We start from the raw sequence: 15,775 nt of genomic DNA, 5'->3' as shown, positions 1-15,775 counted from the left end.
GATCGCTAACATCCGGCTTCTCACCCTGTCGCGCCTCAAACCGCCGAACCCTCGGCCTGTCAGTGTGTGTGCGTCTAAGGACCACCTCACACGGTAAGTAGTGCTTGCTTTCTCTCTTACCGTTGCTTTCTTTCTGACCTAGCAATATGTTCTCAAGATCAGTTTTCTCTTTTCTTTGGCCTCTTAGTGTATTTTAAATGTTCAGTTTGTGCATTTGTGGATATTTTTTTGCACAATGCAGTGCTGTGCTGTCAAATGTTTTTTGCATGTTCAATATGTAATGTTTTTAAAGAAGATGATACTTGAATGAATAAATGCATGAATGTTAGTACCAAGATGATTGCTTCTTATGCTGATTTAAGTTACTTCAGCTATGGTGGTGGGCTTTTTTCTCTTTCCCTCCCAATAAACTTTGAATAAAAATACACTGCAAAATCAAATAAGAAGCATTTTTAAAATTTATAATTTTTTTCTTTCCATAGGGCCCAGAAATCATCGCTGGAGTAATTGACCTTGGCACCATGGAAACTTTTCCAGTTTTCCAGGCAGCACAGCGTGGCCTCATAGACCAAGACACCTGTCATGTACTGTTGGAGGCACAGGTCGTCATGGGTGGTCTATTCCAGCCTGACTCCCCTGATAAACTGTCATTAGATAAGAGTCTTTCCAGTGGTTTGATTGATAAACATGCCTACCAATTACTGGAAGAGTTAGAGACTGCCCTTGGTCTTGTCAACACAGTAAAATTTGCAGAGGGTCAGGAATTACCTGTAGCCACTGCTATGAAAGAAGGTGCCATAAAGGAGCTGGTGGGGCTCCGTATACTTGAGCTGCAGATAAGCACTGGTAGCCTGAAGTTTGGTTCCAATGGAGAAATGGTCAGCCTAGGTAATGCAAGGGAAAAGGGATTGTTATCTCCTGATCTTTGTCAAAAGCTGCAATCCTGTCTTCACCGGCGAGAACTTATTGATCCAAATACAGCAGAAAAACTAAGTCTGATTGACTTTCAACAGCGATGTGTTCTCAATCAGGAGACAGGTCTGCGCTGCTTTCCAGTTAAACAGAAGCCAGGAGGAACTGTCTGCTTATGCTCTGGCAGAAAGGTGGGAATATTCCGAGCTGTTCAAGAGGGGCTTATCGACCGGCATGTCACAGTTCGACTTCTGGAGGCTCAGTTATTTGCTGGAGGTATCACAGACCCCCGCTCAGGACACAGATCGACTGTTAATGAAGCTGTCCGGCATGGCCTGATGGATCAGGACTTGGCCTGCACCCTCATGACACGACAGCTACAAACAGGAGGAATAATAGATCCAGTCAGTGGGGAGCGTCTAGAGTTGGATGAGGCCATAAAACGAGACCTTCTCTCTCCTCGCATAGCCTTGCGTGTACTGGAATCTCTCCAGTCCTTCATGGCAATAATGTGGCCAGAATCAGGCGAGCTGCTTCCTGTAAGTGAGGCACTTCAGCAGGGTGTTGTCAATAGAGATCTTGCTGCAAAAGCCCTGAGAAAACGTCATTCTGTTGGTGCAGTATATCTGCCTGAGAGTGGACAGGTGGTCCCTCTCCATCAAGCTGAGAAGATACTTAAGCCACAGGCAGTGGAGATCCTAAAACACATTCAGGTTCCAGATGTCCTTCCCCATGTGTCTCCGTCAAGTTCCTCATATATGAAGCGATTGAGTTCTGGATCTGCCTACTCTTCATCACCCCCTGCCTCACATGCAGATATCAATTATGACTTTTCCATCACAGAGGAAGGCAGGTCAGAAGAGCATGTTCAAAACCACCTTCTCACTCAAGTGATGACACACAGCTACATTAATGCTCACTCTGGAGAACGCCTAGTCCTACTAGAACCAGAATTGGTAGAACTAATATGTAGAAATGTCAAAACCGCAAACATTGCCAGTCCAGTTCAACTCAAAATTTCTGACAACGTTAGAGTTGTACTGGACAGCAAAGCTATGAGTGGGATTGAAGAGGAAAAAAATGAAGAACTCAAAATTTCACAACATGTTGTTGCTTGCAGGGACTCTTATATGGAAGAGACTGTAGAAATGGCAGGGGAAGATCTTGCACCCTTGATGGTCACCAACAGAACCTTTAAAGAGCCTTTGCATAAAGTAGTTTTGCAAGAGAAAGTTCTATCATCAGAAGAGTATGAACAACCCAAGATAAAAGGTAAAATTGCCAGCAAGATAACTGATATAGGAGAGGCAGTAGAAAGAACAGAAGATCTAGCACCATTGACAGAAACAAACATCACAGAGCTTTCAAATGAAGAGATTCAACAAGAAAATGTTTTGTCATCAAGAGACTATGTAGAACCTAAGATTAAAAAAGATGACACTGACAGCAGAAATACTGACATGGGTAGGACTATAGAAGGAGCGGGGGAAGATCTTGCATGCTTGACAGGCACTGACCGAACATTTATAGACCCTTCACATGCAGAGTTTTGGCAAGAGAAAGTTCTATCATCAAGAGAATGTGAAGAACCCAAGATTAAAAAAGATGAAATTGAGAGCAATAACACTAATGTGGGTGAGAGTATCGAACTGGAAGAGAAAGATGTTCCACACTCGGCAAGTAAAGACAGACCCTTTATAGTGCCTTCACATAAAGAGAACTCGCAGGAGAAAGTTCCGTCACCAGGAGGACATGAAAAACCCAAGTTCTTAAAAGGTAAAATTGCCTGGAGTTACACTGATATAGGTGAGACAGTAGAAAGAGCAGAGGAAGATCTTGCACCCTTGACAGGCACAGAAGGAACTTTCATAGAGCCCTCACATGCAGTTTGGCAAGAGAATGTTCTGTCATCAGGAGAATGTGATGAATCTACTATTTTAAAAGGTAAAATTGCCTGGACAAACACAGATATAGGTGAGACCGTAGAAAGAGCAGAGGAAGATCTTGCACCCTTGACAGGCGCAGCTCGAGCTTTTATAGTGCCTTTGCATAAAGAGAACTTACAAGAGAAAGTTCTATCATCAGGACAATACAAAGAATCCAAGATTAAAAAAGATGAAACCTCCAGAAAGAAGACTAACATAGGTGAGACGAAAGAAAGACCAGAGGAAGATGTTTCAGCTTTAACAGGCTCAGAAATAACCTACATTGAGAGTACACATGAAGCTGTTCTGTCATCAGGAGAATATGAAGAACCCATTATTATAAAAGGTGGAATTACCTACAAGATCACTGGTATGGGTGAGATGATAGAAAGAGCAGAAGATGATCCTGCACCCTTGACAGGTGCAGCTAGAGCTTTTATAGAGCCATTAAATAAAGACAATTTACAAGAGAAAGTGCTTTCATCAGGACAACCCAAGATTAAAAAAGATGAAACTGTCAGCAAGAAGACTAACATAGGTGAGACAATAGAAAGACCAGAGGAAGATGTTGCAGCAGCTTTAACAGGCTCAGAAATAATCTTTATAGAGCCTACACATGAAGTTGTTTGGCAAGAGAAAGTTCTGTCGTCAGGAAAAAATGAAGAACCTATGATTATGAAAGGTAAAATTGCCTGGACAAACACTGGTATGGGTGAGATGATAGAAAGAACAGAGGGAGCTTTTGCACCCTTAACAGGCACAGAAGGAACTTTTATGGAGCCTTCACGTGAGGTTTGGCAAGAGAACATTTTGTCAGGAGAATGTGATGAATCTGAGATTAAAAAAGATGAAATTGACAGGAAGAACACTGAAATGGGTGAGACTAAAGTAAGAGCAGAGGAAGAGCTTCTGCTCTTGACAGTCTCAGAAAGAACCTTTATGGAAACTTCAAAAGAAGAGTACTGGCAAAAGAATGTTCTGTCATCGGGACAATATGAAGAACCCAAGATTAATATAAGTAAAATTGCCAGCGAGAAGACTGATATGGGTGAGACTATAGAAAGGACAGAGGGGTATCTTGCACCCTCAACAGGGATAGGCCTAAACTTGACAGTGCCTTTTCATACAAGCTCAACCCTACCAAAGACTATATCAGATAATGGGGCACCCTCTCAAAGTCAAATTAGAGATTCAACACTAAATGAATCTAAAAATAAGCAAACACTTGACCTGGCACAGGCAGATAATAGTGGTGTATTTCTGAAGATAACAGAACAAAAAATGTTTGACACGGGTGAAAGCAGTGCATGTACTTCACATCAAGATACTGTAAATGTAAGACAATATGATCAGCTAAATGTCAATCCAGATGAAGCCAAGACAGCAGAGCAGTCAGATGAACTGAAGAAAATCGTTGAACACAAGGAAAATAAAAGTATATTTGAACAACCTGGTAAAGATAGGAAATTATACCCTTCAGAAATTAAGACTTTGTCAGTGGAACTAAGTGATGATGATGTGAAGCTTGAGAGTATGGCTTTGGAACTGCAACAAGGGGGTCTTGTAACTGTAGGTGGCCAAAAAGTTCTTCTGAATGACGCTGTGGCACAGGGTTTACTTCCAGGGCACACTGCCATTAAGCTTATGGAAAAAGCTGGTCTCTTTGGTGGTTTTCTGGATATTAATGCCTGTAAGTCACTTAGGGTTGAGGATGTGATGCAAGAAGGCCTGTTGGATGAGGACTTGATGGCCTGTGTGCTTCATTCAGAAAAGATTTTAGCTGGTGTGATTGATGTGGAGCATGGTCGGCACTGCTCAATAAAAGATGCTGCTGAGGCAGGCCTGTTGGACTCCGATACGGCTGCTCGTCTCCTTGAAGCCCAGGTTGTGTCAGGGGGAATAGTTGATCTGCGAAGAGACAAGAAGGTATCAGTTACCCTTGCAGCCAACCTTGGGTTGATTGAAGAGTGTAGGAAGGAGAAGCTTCTTGCACTGGAAAAGTCATGCCGGGGAAAATGTTCAGATCCAAATGCAGTGCAAACCAAGTTGACGCTACAGTTACAAATGAAAGGAGTGGTTGACCCAAAAACCAAAAAGGTTGTCCCACTGCAACAAGCCCTTCAAACTGGCTTAATTGGACAGGATGAGGCTCAGACAATTTTATGTCAGCAGGTTGCAGAAGGTGGCATTGTGCATCCTGGCTCTGGTGTTCGCCTTGCTGTTGTGGATGCTCTACAAATGGGTCTCATAGATCACACAGTTGCTCCAAAGTTGATGGAACTTGAAAAGGCATTCAAAGGCCAAGAACCAAGTAGTTTGGATCAAAACACTTCACTTCTTCAGGCCTTTACTGGTTCTATTTATGATGATGCATCAAAAAACAGGATTACTCTGAGTGAGGCTGTTTCTAAAGGCCTCCTAGATGAAGAAACAGCAAATAAAGCTATGGATTCATCCAACGTGAAAAGTGGATTGTTGGATCCTCATGAAGCTTGTATTGTGTCCTACTCTGAGCTGATAAACCAGGGTAAAATTGACATTGAGACACGACAGAGATTCCTTGAAGTGAGACCTTTCAGGGGTGTTCCGCATAAACAAACTGATGAAATGATGACCTTACCACAGGCAATTAAGGCAGGCCAAATAGATCCCATACCAGCAGTGAGAGTATTGCAGAATCAAGCAGATACAGGGGGTATCATTAACATTTACAGTGGAGAGCGTTTGCCTCTTCCAGAGGCTATAAATAAAGGCTTGGTTGATAAAGACATGGCTAAATGTATTGCTACAAATCAACTCTCTAAAGGGGGGTTGCTCAATCCAGCCAGTGGACAGAAGGTCTCCAGCATTACTGAGGCAATTGAATATGGGCTTATTTCTACTGAAATGGCTGCAGAACTTCAACACAGCATGGGCCTTGTAGATGAAGATGTGAAGAAAAGTTCCAAAATATCAGCCTCCTCAATGAAAGGAACATCTAGTTATTTTGTACCTGAGATGTTATCTGAGCGTGTCAGTCCTAATAAAATGTCACTTGAGAAAAGTCTATTGAGTATAGCATCACCACCATCATATCTTACAGAGGCTGAAATAAAAGATGCAGATCTTCTGAAAAAAGAGGAGCTTGAATCTTTTGACGTCCTTCCTGATTTAGAAAGTAAGGAACAATTGGTTGATGCCGTGATGCAGGACATCAATGATACCTCATTGGGGGCTCTGACAGAATTTACCTTGAAAGCAGAAAAAAGACTTCAGCAGGCCATTAAAGAGATAAAGCCCACAGAAAGCGAACATATCAAATCACAGCCAATCCAAAGCCCTGAGCAACCTGAAGAGATGTCTGATTTCAAATGGCAAAAGGTGGAAGTTAAGAACTTAACAGCTTTACTTGACCACACCACAGAGATGGAAATCCAGAGACAGACAGTCAATGTATCTGCAGTTACTACTGCCATTTTATCAGAAAGTAGTGATAATGGCAAAGAACAAGTTCCATCTACCGAGCAAACAAAAAGAGAGACAGAGATCCGAAGGCAGACAGTAAGTGAACCTGCAATCTCTGAAGTCAGTTTCTCAGATGCCGATGATGGCTTGCAAAACAAGGAACAAACCCCATCTATAGAGCAAATAGAGGGGCATAGTTTCAAGTTAGAAGCAGATGAGTCCGTGTCCAAACCAGAGAAAATCAAGGACAGCCAAGAGACTGGATTGGATCATTATGCTTCTACAACCACAAGGCCAGTTACGGTATCAGGAAAGAAGAAAGGGAGAGGAAAAAATGGCAAGCAAGCTAAAACAGAAAGTGGTGTAAAGCTACAAGTTTCAGAAACTTCAGCCAGAATTTCACCTATAGATAAAGCAGAGGTTGATGGACAAGATGGCTTTACCACTGGTCAAAAGCGTATTTTGAAAGACGACAAAGAAAAGGTGGTTGAAGTACAGCAATCAGAGACAACCCATGGAAGTGGTAGCACTGCACCTGTGACAGGTAGTGATGAGACTGTGAAAGGCAAAGATTTGGAGATAGGGGTGGATAGATCTAAGACCCCCAAATATGAGTCTGATCATGAAACCAATGAAAAACAAAAAGAGAAGACTCAGCACAGTGTCACGACTTACATGGCAAAAACAGACCAGAGTCAGGAATCTGTTGTGGTCTCTAAGGACCTTGGCACTGATGTATCAGAAAAGAAGAGAAAGAAGAAAAGCAAAAGTAAAAAAGTTAAGCAAGTGTGTATTGTTGAAACGGAAGGTGTAGAGAAAAGAGATGATGAGACTGAGAAAGAGCAAAAGACCGTGATCCATGAGGTCCAACCTCAAAGCAATCAATCAGATGAGAAAGAAAGTATGAAGCAACTTGAGAAAACCAATCAGGAAATGGCACAGAAGGAAATACTTTTGATGAAAGCTAAGGAAAGTATTCTTAGGAAGGTGTTTGAGCGAGGAGTGAGTGAAAGACAAGCTGCTGAAGAATTAGAAGCGATGCGTCAAGTAGCTAGTAATGGAGAATACCGCATTACCACCCAAGAGGAAACGATTGTAGAGAAGACAAGCACTAAGCCTCCTCAAAGAAAGAAGAAAGACAACAAACTACACCAGACAGGGCAAGAAATGAATGAAAGGGTTGAAACGTCAGTGCCAGACATTGCAGAGAATCTTCTACCTGGGTCTGATATTGATCCATGCTCCTCAGCTAAAGCACAACTTCAAAAACCAGAAGAAGATCAGCATGACAAGCATACAAACACGGGATTAAGCGGAGATGATATGAATCAGAATATTCCATCTATGAAAACATCTGATGACATTGTGGACATAAACCAGAAAGAACTGGCTCTAACCCAGAATTTAGAAGGGGAAACCAAAGAAAGAACAGCAGAAGAACAAAGCATTGAGCCGTTATATACAGGTGAAAAGTTGATAGACCCTATGATTGAAGTGACCTTGCCATCAAGCACTGCATTGACTGACAGCCATGAAATTACTAAATCAATACCCCTCAAATGTGTCTTAGACATCCCAGCAATGAAGGACTCCAAAGCACTTCTATCAAGTGAAGTGTGTTCTCCTTTACAAAATACCAAAACAGCAGTGAAAGTGGTAAGCAGTGAAGTTCATCAACAAAGAATCGAGGAGCCTCCTTTCAGTGATTATGAAGCCACAGATGAACCTTCTATCCAAAAATGTAATGTTTCTGGTCTACCCCTTATGGAGGTGACCCCAGAGTCTAATACCAAACAGAAAGAAGAGGTGCAAGAATATGCAGTGGCTTTAGTGGAAAGGCAGCCTAGAGAAATTCAAATGAATATTGAACAAATAAGCAAAGACACTACAAGAGCTAGCAAGGTAAACAGCAGTTTTGAAGATCTTTCTTGAGGTTTTTGTAAATTGTTTACTGCAAATCGATTCTTTTTAATCTTTTCCTTTTCTTTTCAGTCCTCACTAGCTCGCCAAGAGTGCTTAGAACATGACCAACAGATTGTGGCCTTGCTTTCCATGGTGAGACACATCGAGGTCCGCCTAAAGCAGCAGCGGCAACAGTCCGTTGGTCGAAGTCTCTCCACACTTGATGACATAATCAAACAGACAGAGGTAAAAGATTTGTATTACAGCAAATGTATATGTAGCCAATTTAACAGGCTGTTTAAGCTTACACATGCTGTTTTTTCATTTAATTCTCTTTTCAGATGCTTTTTTTGGAAATGAGTGACTTGGAACCAGAAGTGCACAAGGAGACTGAAGCAGCCACACAGTTGCTGGAATCTCACCCTCAGGATGTTCCACCTCAGCTGCTAATAGCCCTGGAAAAAGATGGGCGAAGCTTAGCTCGGGCTTACAGTGCAGCCAGGGATCTTGCCCAGAATACTTTGCAAGGGTTACTAGAACAACGTGATGCACAAAACGTAATAAAAATGTCTATGATATTTAGTTTAGAGTTTGTTTTTCATGACAGAAAAGTTTCTTTTAAATCTCTTTGTGTGACTTTTATGTTGTTATAGGAAGCTGTAAGCAGTCAGCTGAAATCTTTACAAGAGCAAGTTGACAAACTTCTAAGCTGGCTCAAGGAGACTGAGATGCAAATGCAGGAAGAAACAGGGGTAGATGGACAAACGGTGGCCGAGATCACTCATAAGCAACAGTTGTGCAAGGTAAAACATCAACTGTGATGATATCTTAGCTAGCATTTACAGTGCACATATTTACATTTGTCGTTTTTTTTTTTCCTTGCAGATGTTGCAGAACTCTCTCGCTGCCCGATCCAATGAAGTCAGCAATGTAGCGTTCAATATTCAAGTGTTTATCTCTGAGCATGCTCAGGACCTGTTGCCTGATCAGAGCAGGCATCTCCTTGGACAACTGGAGCAGCTACAGAGGGTCTTTCACCAGGCTGTTGGTCTCAATCATGCCAGGGCAGAGGCACTATCAGCCCAGCAGGCGAGAGAGAATGAACGAATGAGGAAAGAACAGAAAGAAAAAGAAGAGAAAATGGAAAAAGAGAAACAAACTGCAAGGGATAGAGAGGTTTGCAAACAGATGAATAAATGCTTGTGCTGCCGAATTAAAAACAAGAATATTCGATTTTGCTTTCAAAAGACTCACAATCATTCAACTGATATAAAGGAAAACTTCTAATGCATTAAGAACAGAACATTTGTGGTAACAGTTAACCACACTACTGATGCATGCATGAATACTTATTAGCATGAATGCTGCATTAAAAAAATTAAAATAATGTTCACATGCATGTAATTATCAGTATGACCTACTTGTTCAGTTAATTTTACAGTGCTATAATAATGCTGATCTGTTATTTCAGTAATGCTTCTGCAGGACTCAACAATAATGACTTTTGTCTGCTGTCCAAGTCAAGCCTTAGTTAACGTTTTAGTTGTCTTACACTAAAGTCTAATGGCTAAAACATCATTTTTTAAAATAAATGTTTATATAATGTTTATAAATATATTAATATATATGTATTTAGAAATGACATTTTTTATTTTAAATTTGTACTCCCTGAAAATTTTACAGCTATAATATACAGTATTGAAAATGTACAGCTGTGCATGTTTAATGTTATATTTTTGTGTATATAATTTTCAACTCGGAGAATATAATTCTCAACTCATGCTTTCAATACTGTCACAAGTCACAGTTTTGACACAAACTCATGTATGTTATCCCGTTAGATAACATTACCTTAAATCCATAGAATTCCTTATTGTTGAGCTCTGTTCTACAGCCACCTGCATTTTAAACTTGAGTGTGCTAGCTGCGTGTTAATGAACATAACGTGTATATTAACCTGTCTGCCTTGCTCTTACAGATTGCCACAGAAGACACATTTGGAAAGCACTAAAGATTTAAATGTAGCCTCACTTTATAGCTTGCTTGTTTTTTAACCTTTCTTTTTGGAAAAAGAAGAAAATATCTAGCGATAATGTTTTATTATTTGTCCTAAGGTCTTTGTATGTTATGTTTCTGCTTCACTGGCCTGTTGTGTTTTTTTTGGTGCTTTGTGTGATGAATTTGGACACATCATGCTCAACCAGTGTACGTTGTTTACGTTGTGTGAAATCTGGCAAGGGTGAGAGTTTGGTGGGGTAAAAAGAATAATATTATGAGTGCTTAGAAGTTTAGGAGAATTATGATTATAATTGATCAAATGCAAACCTTTATCACTGTTTTTACATCCTTGTGTACCATGGATGTAGGTTGTGCAGCAGCAGAAGGCAGAATGCTCTCAAAAACTGGAGAATCTCACAATGTGGTTGGCTGGTGCTGCCAGCCTCCTGGCCAATCAGAGAGTTGGAACGGAGTCAGATGATGTGCACGAGTTACAGCAGAAGCAAAAAGAGCTTAAGGTGCAATAAAGAGACACATCTGACATTTACTTAATGCCTTTTTATTACTTTTAGTGTTTGGTTAATTGTTATTTTTTTTACCCCATAACTATAGGAGGTGGAGAAGGACCTTCAGACCAAAAGTGACTTGTTGACTGAGACTATCCGCTCAGTGGAGGAGTTCCTGTCTGATCGGGGTGATAGTTTGAGTCCTGAAGAAAGGGCCAAACTGCAGGGGACTCTTTCACAAATGAAAGAGCAGCACAGCTCACTTACAAACTCAGTCCGCTCTTCACTAGCTAAAGTAGACACTGCCATTGTCACAACAGTGCAGCAGAACACACAAAAAGTAAGCAGTTCACATTTTGTTCTCTTTAATTTGTCAGCATTTCTTATTCATTTTTTTAATCATGATCTTATTTTCCTTCTGCCCAAGGCTAAAGCAGAAGAGCAGATGCAGGAGACACAGGAAACAATAGACACACTTCTCAGAGAATTGTCATCACTGGATGACTCAAAGAGGAGGTCACTTGGCAACACGGTCACTGACACCCCATCATCTGGACCACCAGAGAATGCTCTGAATTCTCACAGTGACATGCTTCAGGTCAGATTCTTCAATAGATGTTGATCATCATCAGTTTTACCAATATGGCAACTTGATTCAGTTCTGCATGTTGACATTTTGCATTTTGTTCATTCCACCAGACTGAGCTGCAACAGTTACAAGCTCAACAGGCTCACCTTCAGCAGGTGGCCCAGTCTGTCCGCTCTCTCCTAGAACAACCCGACTCCAGTGTGCCACCAGAGGAGAAACAACGCTTACGGGCAAAACTAGACCAGCTACAGAGTCAGCATCAGGAGCGCCTTCAGAACTGTCAGGACAGGCTCAGACGGACAGATGCCCTCAGAGATGAGTTTGCCAAGTTTGTGCAGGAGCATGGGAACCTGGGGACATGGTTGGAACAGAGTGAACGAGAACTACATACACTCGGGGAAGGGGAAGCTGATGCAAAGGGCCTAAAAGACAGGATAGAGGAGCACAAAAAGGTATGAAATATGGTGATGTTTAACATAATACATTTATTTCTGGGAGAAAGTAAAATACTTTAATAATGTGTTTCTCTGTATTTTACAGCTTGCAGAAGATGTCATCTGTCATAAAGCTGATCTACGCTTTGTGACAATCTCTGGTCAGAAGGTTCTGGATTCTATCCAGGGGGCCTTGGAGAAGGTGGGTAATACGGATCCAGCTCTGGAGGAAACCAGACACCTAGCGAGTGTCAAGCTCCAAGATGCCACACAGCGCTACAGTTCATTACACAGCAAGGTGGGTACAAAACAGCTTTGTATTCTTTCAGTGAACAATGGGCTGAAGACATACTGACTCTTGTGTGTTCATTCTTTCAGTCCTCAGAACTTGGCACCCGTCTCTCGGGTCTCCTGGAGCGATACCAACACTACCAAGATGAGGCTGGTTCTTTAGGCTCCTGGCTGAGCACTCAGGAGCAAAATCAGAGTGTGTTTAAACCCAGCGGAGAGCAAACGGACACTCAGACATTGCAGCATACTCTCAGTACTGTACAGGTTGGATTATTAATGCTTCTCTGGCTAAAATATTTGAAGAAAGCTTATAAACAGCTTTACCGGATGGATAAACTAATGGAAATGATCACCTAAGCAAAATGTAGTTTCCATACTCTTAGGAATCATCATAATTAATCACCTTTTTCTTTCTTCTGCTGTCTTTTCTCAGCTGTTGCAGGATGAGTTGGCAGAGCGTTCGGTACAGCTTGAGAAGGTCAAGAGGGCAGGAAAAGAGCTGGTCAGCACTCAGGAGTCCCCAACTCTTAAAAATGCAGATATTAATAATCTTACAGGTAATTTCAAATAACTTACTTGAAAGAGTGTCATTTTGTAGGTTCATTTCGCCAGGAAAGTATGGACATGCATTGCTGTTGTTTTTTTAGATGTTTTTGAAAGAAGTCTATTATGCTCACCAAGGCTGCATTTATTTGATCAAAAAAAATACAGTAAAAACAGTAATATTGTGAAATATTATTACAATTCAGAATAACTTCTCTATTTTAATATATTTTAAAAAGTATTTTTGTGAAGGAAAAGTAGAATTTTCAGCAGCCATTACTCCAGTTTTCAGTGTCACGTGATCCTTCAGAAATCATTCTAAAATATTGATTTTGTACTCAAACAATTTTATAGTTATCATTGTTGAAAATAGCTGTACTGCATAATATTATGATACATTTTTTTCCTTAGAATTTCTTGATGAATAGAAAGTTTAAAAGAGCAGCATTTATTTGAAATAGAAATATTTTGTTACATTATGAGTTTTTATCAATTCAATGTATCCTTGCAGAACAACATTATTAAATTCTTATATTATTGACAACCAATGGCATTTTTCATTTTCATTTTTATCTGGAATATCTGTTGACTGGTCGATCAAGGCACTGTGATTTTAGTTTGATTGACAGTATAATTTATAGTCATTATCCCAAAATAACCTTTTAAAAATAATACAAGACATGATCTGGGTTTTATTTTGTGCGAATGATATTTTTTATATTATCTCTTACATATATTTTAAACTTCCTCTTGGTCATTTCAGATGCTCTGGAGAAGCGCTTTGAAACCCTGTCTAGTTCGGTGTCAGTGAGAGCTGAACAGCTTCAAACAGCTGTAGCCCAATCAGTCAACGTTCAGGAGGGACTTAAAGCACTGCTGGCATGGTTAGATGGACTACCTTTATCACCTGGCGCAGTCCAGCCCACTGCTCAAGCGGTTCAGGATGCCCTGACACAAAATCAGGTATTTTGTTAAACGTGCCATCACAATCATCAGTATCAGAAATAATTAAAAACTTTCCTTAACCAGGAATTATGTTTTCTACAAACATGGCACTTCCCCCTCAGAAAATACGTCAGGAACTGCTTTCAAGGCAGGGCAGCGTGGATGCAACCTTGGACTCTGTGTCCAAGCTTCTGAAGTCTGCGGATGCATCCACAGCGTCTAGCCTGCAGGGGGCACTACAGGACTTGAGTCAGCGCTACACAGCGGCCCAGGCCAAACAGACTGAAAGAGAGACCGAGCTGCGGGGACTTTTGCCCAAGTTGGAGAGCTTTGAGCGCCAGAGTGCAGACCTCTGCAGCTTTACACAGAGTCGAGAAAGGGCTCTCAGCCCAGTAGGCCAACCTGACTGCAGCGTGGATGACTACAGACAGACCATAGAGGTTCGAGAATTAGCTTTTTGACATCTTTGGCCACAGATTTACGTACTTTCTGAAAGATCACATGTTTATTGGCTGATGTCCAATGTCATCATTTCTGTCTTTTTCACTAAAGGAGGTGAGATCAGAAATTACCCAAGAGTCGAGTCAATTAAAGTCATTTGTCGAGCTTGGTTCAGACCTAAGCAAGTCTGGGATCCTTGCCAATGCGCAAAGCCTTCTGGACACAACCAAAGAGGTTTCTGAGGACTTTGCACGCTTGGAATCCAATGTCAATGAGAGGTCAGTGGAAAGAGTTGTGAAAACATTATATCAAACCAGTGTTATTTTAGTATTGTTTTTTGTATGATTATAATTTTTATTAATATTTTGAATTAGCTTTTATTTTTATATTTTCAGCATTTTAATTTTAGTTACATTTTTGCAGTGTTATGTGCTTATGTCATTTTAAATAATGCTAGTTAGGAAAATGTTTTGTTTTTATTTTTTCAGTTTAATGAATTTAATTCCTCAACATATTTTACATTTATTTCAATTAGTTGCCAAAGCAACATTTCTGATTTTTTTATAGTTTAATTATTTATTATTATTTTTTTTATTTTTTTATTTTTTTTATCTAAAATGTATATTTTATTTTATTTCAGTTGACAAAATATTTTAAATAGTTTTAGCTAACAATAATAACCCTGTCTTCCACATTTAACTTCTCTCTCCAGACTGCAAAAAGAATTAATGCTGTAATGAAATATTCAGGATATTGTAATATTGTCCTCCTTAATGTCTATGGCAGTTAGAGTCATGAGTAGAATAGTAAGTCTGTTCTAAGCTATTCTGTGTCATAGTTTCATCTTGAAATGTGATGCCCTGCCAACTCTAATTGCTTTGACATTTGACATGTGACAAAAATAAAGACAGTATGGACAGGGTCAGAATACTCTGCGGCATAAAAAAATAGCATCATGCTAACCCAGTTTGACACCACTGTATCCGCCGTTATGGAAACCATTTGGCCACATCCCTCCTTAAGATGCCAGTTTGGGGCTCCAAGCATTTCAGATGTCCTCAGAGACGGCTCATAAAACAGCTGGTCATGTGTTCAAGTCTAAATCCACTCCACATATCTCTAGGAATACTTGTGAGTGGGAAGTGGGATTATTGTAGTATAAACTGAATGTAAAGGGTAACATGTTGGGACATGACTTCTGACCCTAACTGCTGCTAACAATGGTAGAGAGGTATGCTGTCCACATTAAGAGTCTGGAGTGGAGTCTGGCTCTGCTTAATATTGCACACAATGTCCTGATCTATCACCATGACCTAAAATAGTAGCATATTAATATGTTGACATTAATAGGAGGTCAAAGATGTCTGGTTGTGTCCTTTTACGAGAGATTTTACTCTTCTGGTGGTTTAGATAGGTACTCTGATTTCTTTACCTCATTAAAACATTTGAAACTAAGAAAGGAATAATTCATTTGAAAAATAAGATGAAGTACATTCACAAAAGCGGTTTTATTTTACATGGAACATGGAGCCAGCATTGTGTTACCATTAACAAAATTGAATCTCTTTTTTGTTTGTTTGTTTTTTTTTTTTTTTTGATATTCATCTGACTTTTTCCTGTGTCCTTCACAGATTTGATTCCATCCAGAGCTGTGTCCAGCAACTGGCCGAGTTCCGCTCTCGCTCTGGCTCCCTCCTCAGGTGGCTGCAGACAGTACAAGAGCAACTTCCTGCCAAAGAGCCCAACCTAAGCACAGAAAGCCTGCAGAGAAGAGCACAGCAGCTTAAAGTAAGAATGTAGTTCTCTCTATTTACAGTGTTCTGACATCAGTTTCTGTTTTTAGTG

The 15,775-nt window shown here is 40.4% G+C and overlaps 1 protein-coding gene across 19 annotated transcripts in view; it reads left to right on the top strand.

The window, feature by feature from the left end:
* Positions 1-15,775, top strand: part of macf1a (microtubule actin crosslinking factor 1a) — a 176,072-nt gene that overhangs the window by 106,042 nt on the left and 54,255 nt on the right. For 18 of the 19 annotated variants that reach the window (XM_058752908.1, XM_058752913.1, XM_058752910.1 and 15 more), the window contains 16 exons: positions 483-8,183; positions 8,274-8,429; positions 8,525-8,740; positions 8,837-8,986; positions 9,069-9,359; positions 10,550-10,699; positions 10,794-11,027; positions 11,115-11,285; positions 11,387-11,728; positions 11,817-12,008; positions 12,089-12,265; positions 12,435-12,558; positions 13,308-13,507; positions 13,612-13,929; positions 14,042-14,208; positions 15,562-15,718. In XM_058752908.1, coding sequence (XP_058608891.1) covers positions 483-8,183; positions 8,274-8,429; positions 8,525-8,740; positions 8,837-8,986; positions 9,069-9,359; positions 10,550-10,699; positions 10,794-11,027; positions 11,115-11,285; positions 11,387-11,728; positions 11,817-12,008; positions 12,089-12,265; positions 12,435-12,558; positions 13,308-13,507; positions 13,612-13,929; positions 14,042-14,208; positions 15,562-15,718 — 10,746 coding nt within the window. The remainder of the gene's footprint in view (positions 1-482; positions 8,184-8,273; positions 8,430-8,524; positions 8,741-8,836; positions 8,987-9,068; positions 9,360-10,549; positions 10,700-10,793; positions 11,028-11,114; positions 11,286-11,386; positions 11,729-11,816; positions 12,009-12,088; positions 12,266-12,434; positions 12,559-13,307; positions 13,508-13,611; positions 13,930-14,041; positions 14,209-15,561; positions 15,719-15,775) is intronic. The other variant, XM_058752920.1, reaches the window with a different exon arrangement.

This window comes from Onychostoma macrolepis, chromosome 19 (assembly GCF_012432095.1).
Source record: "Onychostoma macrolepis isolate SWU-2019 chromosome 19, ASM1243209v1, whole genome shotgun sequence".
Classification (NCBI taxonomy): domain Eukaryota; kingdom Metazoa; phylum Chordata; class Actinopteri; order Cypriniformes; family Cyprinidae; genus Onychostoma; species Onychostoma macrolepis.
The sequence above is the reverse complement of the archived record's forward strand: the minus strand, read 5'-3'. Positions and strand labels throughout refer to the sequence as shown.